The following is a 6,000-nucleotide window of genomic DNA, read 5'->3' as shown; positions in this document are numbered from 1 at the left end:
TACTTCATGTTAGACAGATATAACACAATACAGAAGACAGCAGTTTTCTCGTGTCATCCATCCCACCATCTGGGAGGATAACTTCTCCGGCTGTCACAAAAAGGGATGACATGTCACCCCAGGAGGGTGGAGCTTACTTGAATCCAAATAAATTAATGGTAACAATCATACACAACCAGTTTGTCTGATCCAAAGGGTAGATCCCAAGCCAGTTTGAGAGAGCAAACAGGGAGTCAAAATTCAGGAAGTCCGCCAAAGTCAAAGGAGAATACAAAAGTAAGTTGAGGACTAAACAGGAGTTAATGACCAGAAATTCATTGAGAAGGTCATTTAACAACACCTAGGGGAAGTACATTGACTGTCCAGAAAGTATGCTAGTGTTGGAATTCAGTAGTAGGTACAGTAGATTCAAAGGACTGCACAACTGCCAAAGTAAGACAGCAAATGATTTTACTTCTGAATTCAGGAAGAAGTTTTGTAATGGGTATGCATGACATGGTAGCATCGCTAATTGATGGTATGGGCTAAGCACAGCAGTGGGCAATCTGTGGCTCTGCAGCTGTTTTGCAATAGAACTCCCATAGTCCCTCTCCATTGACTATGCTTGTTTGGGCTGATGTGAGTTGCAGTTCAAAACATCCCTGGCTTTGCGCGATTGTGGGCCTAATAACCTGATGTTACACACATATTCAGTATACTGGTGTTCCCCAAGGTACTGGTAGGTGATAGGAGCTTCCAGAGACCTAGAGAGGAGAATATGGTTATCTGAACCTGGCTTATGAAGAAATGCTAAAAATATCAGGATGTTAATTCGGGGATTTTGGTTGTCCTTGGAAGGGGTAGTCATGTGGGTGGGGGGACTGGTTATATTGCATGATGGAATTTAACATGTTGCCTCTGTATCCCAAAGCCAGACAGATGTTGATTAGTATGCATATGAGTGTTAGTAGGTGCAGTGTGATACAGGACTGTGCCAAAGGTCGTAGAGTGTGGAAGTGTATTTGTGGTTGGCAAGTTTCTATTTGCAGGAGAGATAAGGATGTTGATGTGATGGGGAGTTGGCATCGGGAGAAACAGAAGTAACCTCCTCAAGAGGAGATGATGGGATGGAGGACAGATGCTCATTCTGTATCTAACAGGACCAACTAGGAGTTGATACAAGAAACGCCTTCTGTGACTTGGACCTCAGCTCAGATGGCCAGATTTATGAAAATGAAAATAAAGAAAGAAGAAAGGGACATGTGTCTAGCCTAATCAGCAGTCAGAAAGGCCTGGATTGCAACATGTTAGAATCTGAAATTGATCCTACCTAACATGTACTGTTATAGATGTACATACCAATTAAAGTGGGAGCCTTGCTTACTGGGGCACTATCTATTTAGAGGGAGAGAGGCCACTTAAAGGGGGGCTGGTGTCTCACTTTCCTAACTGTGAAAGACCTCAATTTCATATATTTCTATAGGTCACATGGCCAATTTGATAGCCACTCACCTCGATGGAGCACCGCTTCACAGGCTCCAGATCAACCCACTCTGCAATCTATGTCACCTTGATTTCCTTAGAAAATGTACATGAGGTCTATTTCAGTGATTTGTTTTGGTCACATGAGGTGGACCAATCAACATGGTTACAGAGATGCATTTAAGATTCAGGGCCCAATGTTAAGGGACATAGTTCCATGAGATGGTTCAATGCTCATGTTCAGGTTCATTACAGTGAAGTTTCAATAATCCTAGTATGTCACCTTCATCGCTCATTAGGTATTTCAGATTATAAATAGGTAATTGCATAGCCTATGGTGACACGTTGGTGTGTTTCATGGTTTTACAGGTATGTGTTTAGTTTATATAAATCTTATAGGATGTCAAACCATATAGAAGAACATTGGGACTCACACTGATTTTTTTTTTCATAGTTGGAGAATTCCGACATAAGCAAAAGGCTCTTTCCTAAATGGTTATATTATTGTTTTCTTTACATGATGAAAAATGATGGCATAGAAGCTCCTACTTAATTGCCTACTACAACAAAGAGTGTGTTGTTTAAAAAATATTAGTTAAAGACAGTACACTAGAAGAATCACAGCTTGTTAGCATAAACAGATGTTCTGAACATGTTATCTGATCATCTATTAATGAAATCACAACATGGTGAGTTCATATGTCTCTGGTGGTTGAATGCTTGCCCATTAGATATTCCTTGGTGTTCTGCTCTGGCCTCAGGAGGATGACGTAGCATTTGGGGATGAAGATACACACCAGCAACCCAGCACTGGAGGTCAGGATGGCAAAGATCTCCACGGCCACCATGTACTTACCCTTAGTGCTCAGGTATGCTGGGATGAAGGAGATCCAGACGCTGCAGAACACCAGCATGCTGAAGGTGATGAGCTGGGATTCATTGAAACTGTCGGGTAACTTTCTTGCAATGGAAGCAACAACAAAGCTTAGAAGAGCCAAAAATCCCATGTAACCGACCACTTCATAGAACGCAAAGACAGAGCCTTCATTGCACCGTAAGATCATCTTCCCAGTCTCTGATTTGGTGTCAATGTCTGGGAACGGGGCAGAGTAAAGGAGCCACACAGCACAGATCAACACCTGCACCAGGGAGCAGAGAAGCACCAGGCAGCTCGATACTCGGGGATCCACCCACTTTCTGAGCTTGCTGCCCGGTTTAGTGGCATTGAAGGCGATGATAACAGTGATGGTTTTTGCTAGAACTGAAGAAACAGCGATAGTAAAAACGATCCCAAAGGCAGGTTGCTGAAGGAAACACATTATCTTTGTAGGGCGTCCAATAAAGAGAAAAGAGCAGAGGAAGGACAGCATGAGGGAGAGGAGGAGGGTGTAGCTGAGATCCCGGTTATTGGCTTTAACGAGAGGAGTGTTGTTGTATTTAGTAAAGATTCCCAGCAGTGCAGCTGTCAGTAATGACAGTGAACTTGCAATAAAGGATAAGGTCATACCCAAAGGATCCTCAAAGGAAAGGAAATCTGTGGTCCGTGAAATACAGCTATTTCTCTTTTCATTGGACCACTGGTCTTCCGGGCACTTTAGGCAGTTCTCCATATCTGTAAAAAAGCAGAAATATAGAAGAATGGCTGCGGTGAGACTGAGATCTAATGCATTCCTACATCACAAAGACAAGCCCAGCAAACCACTCTTCTGTTCATGTTCAAGCTGAGGATTGTACTCTAATCTGTTCACAGTGCACACACAGTTTATAAACTGAATACTTGTGACTCTGGCCACCTCATTACTTTCTGCTTGCTCAATGCCACCTCTCTGTGGGCCATTTTGTCTTCATGTGTATTTTCCTTCTACCTCTTCTCTGTCTCCTTCCTTTTCTTATCTGGCCCTGGATATTGGACCACATCTCTATTGGGTCCCATGGGAAGGCTACATAGTGCTCCATGGAGAACTTTCCCTTCTACTTTGCCTATAGAGCATTTACTTCATTCATCTGATTCTATTCTCACCTCCACAGTCGATTTAGTCCAATCATGATATGGGCCCCCCCACCTGCAGGGCATGGGCACTAGAGGGGGGGTCCCCTATGTTGTGGGCTGCCTGCATGTAGACCTCCCGTCAAAGTGCACTCGTGGACAACTGGGCAGCATCAGTCAATCACGCATTGTGATGCTCATGTGTCATGCATCCATGGTGTTGGCCAGTCACACACTCACTACTCAGACACACGCACATGTACACCATGCATATCCATGAAGGTGACATAAGCATCCATGCCTCACACCCCTCGCATGTCCAAGTCCAGACACAGGCATGCAAGCATGTCTGCATCGTCACATGCTGGTGCACATTATTCATTGCAACACAGACACCTTTAATGTGGAACATGCTTGACTGGACTCACATGCAACACTGTTATTGCCCTGCACACAGACTTCCATACATGGGGAATGCCAGAAATAAGGCCAAGATGCACACACCACCCACACCTCAACATGCACTACGCTGGACAAGGACACATGGACACTTACCACTCGACTCCAGACAGAGCTGCAACTGTAGGACCTGGTGGTGAAGTGCTGGGTGTATGCGCTACAGGGCCCCCCATCTGGTTGTTGCTCTACTGGACCCAGCACCTCACTTTATTATAAGCTGCAACAAGGTGCTGTGCCATGTTGAGGGTCCTGGACCTGAAGCCCTCCCAGTGCTTCCGACACGGACATTGTCACTGGTTGCCACCCCCTCCGCGTTGATGGCAAATTGCTCCAGCAGGATACCAACTTCATTTGGACTGAAGCTGGCAGCCTTCTTCTTGTCTGCTGGGGGTTGCCACTAGCCCCAGATGTTGCTTGGTGTGACCCCCGAGGCAGTTGTGGGTGGGCAACTGGTTCCTGGGGCTGGGCTGTGGAGCGATGGTACAGCAGTCTGGAGTTTTCTGTGTCAGCAGAGGTGGTCTCAGCAACAGGATCCCTGGCAATGGCTTCTGTGCATGCACCAAATTACAGGGCACGTAGGCAGCAGGCACACTGAGTGGGCTGGCAGCAACATATGGCTCGTAGGAGGCAGCTCAGGGCCCTGGGGGGCTCCTGCCCACAAGGCCAGGTAAATGGCCTTGTGGGCAGGAGCGTGGTTTTATGTGTTTTGTCGTGTGGCCAGCTTGATGCAGAGTGACTCTGTATATGCAAAAAGAGCACATTAGTGTGGAATTCGAGGACAGGCCCTTAGGGTTAAAGGTCCACGTAGGATGCCAGTTCGCTGTATGTTCTTTTAGTGGGGACCGACGCGTGTGATTCTTCTTCACATGGGATTTCTTCACTACGGTTACAGTTTGTACTTCTTGTATTGGCAGGGGGGTTGCCTACACGAGTGTGTTTTCCTTTTACATTCACGGCAGTCGTTGAGTCCCGCATGCTTTTTTCCCACTGTGGTTGCCCCTGTGTGTCATGTACCCTGTTTTCGAGGTCAGAGTAGCCTGCGTGTACCACACGTACACATTTTTTGTGTTCCTGGGTGCCACAGCGTACTGTGGGACATTTTATTCCACGCACGTGGGCTACAGAGGGGTCGCATTCACATTCATTTTTGTTTTTGGGGTGCCTGAGCGTTCCTTGACCTGTCATTTTTCCCCAGGGCTCACAGACAGCCTTGCAGGAGCACAGGGGTACGCTTACTATCACATACCCTCCTGCCTCCTTCACCCCTATTGCCCAGGACAATTGTTGTGTGCACCTCCCATTTGCACTAGTCCATCAGTGCCATGGTTGGGAGGCCACCAAGAGGTAAGCATGGCAAAGCTGGGCAGCCCCCCAGAGGTGGCCATGGTGGGGACATGGGCAGGGTGGTCCACGAGTGCAGGGTGTCCAGGCACATGCTGGGACAGCTATGCCCCCCCAAAGGGGTCAGAGTGATGCTGCTGCTGTGGACATACCCGGCGGCTGCCTGACTCGACAGGCAGTGTCATCTGCTGTCACAAGCCCCCAGGTTGTGGGAGCTGCAGGTGCAGCTGAGGCTACCACCACCCAGGCTCGTGGCAGCTGCAGGGCAGATGCAGCTGGCACCACCCTGGCTGTGAGTCAGCCAGCCAGGACTGTGTTGGTCAGGGCCCTTGTCACAGAGGCAGTTGTGGCGCTGGGTCCTGGTGACAGCACCCAGCAGCCAATGCCTCCATTCAGGCCTTCCAGAGTCATGCCATTGCCTGCTCCCATTGGCCAGTCCACCTGCGCCCCTGTCCCTACTGACCAGAGCGGCATTAGTCACTCAGGAACCGCACCACCTACCAAGAGGAGGAAGCATGTTCCTGCGCAAGAGGCTGGCGCCTCAGACATGGCTCATGCCTCCAGCACGTCAAGGAAGAAGAGTTTCAGTGAGTTGGAACTGGAAGCACTTGTGGGCTATTTGTCGGACACAAACGTGAAATGCTGGTGACGGCACGGTGCAATACTATGCCTGCCCAGCGTAACACCCACTGGCAGTGCATCACGGAACGTGTCAGCGCAATGGGATTTGAGAAGCACACAGCTGATGATTG

General features: G+C 48.1%; 1 protein-coding gene across 1 annotated transcript in view; it reads right to left on the bottom strand.

The window, feature by feature from the left end:
* Nucleotides 1-2,156: 2,156 nt before the first annotated feature.
* LOC138568885 (vomeronasal type-2 receptor 26-like) overlaps nucleotides 2,157-6,000 on the bottom strand; it is a 152,264-nt gene continuing 148,420 nt past the window's right edge. Inside the window, exon 6 of the mRNA XM_069646665.1 lies at nucleotides 2,157-3,073. Within this exon, the coding sequence (XP_069502766.1) occupies nucleotides 2,157-3,073 (917 nt within the window). The remainder of the gene's footprint in view (nucleotides 3,074-6,000) is intronic.

This window comes from Ambystoma mexicanum, chromosome 2q (genome assembly GCF_040938575.1).
Source record: "Ambystoma mexicanum isolate Mex_15411 chromosome 2q, UKY_AmexF1_1, whole genome shotgun sequence".
In the NCBI taxonomy this organism is placed as follows: domain Eukaryota; kingdom Metazoa; phylum Chordata; class Amphibia; order Caudata; family Ambystomatidae; genus Ambystoma; species Ambystoma mexicanum.
Note: the sequence above shows the minus strand (reverse complement) of the source record. Positions and strands in the feature narration are given on the sequence as shown.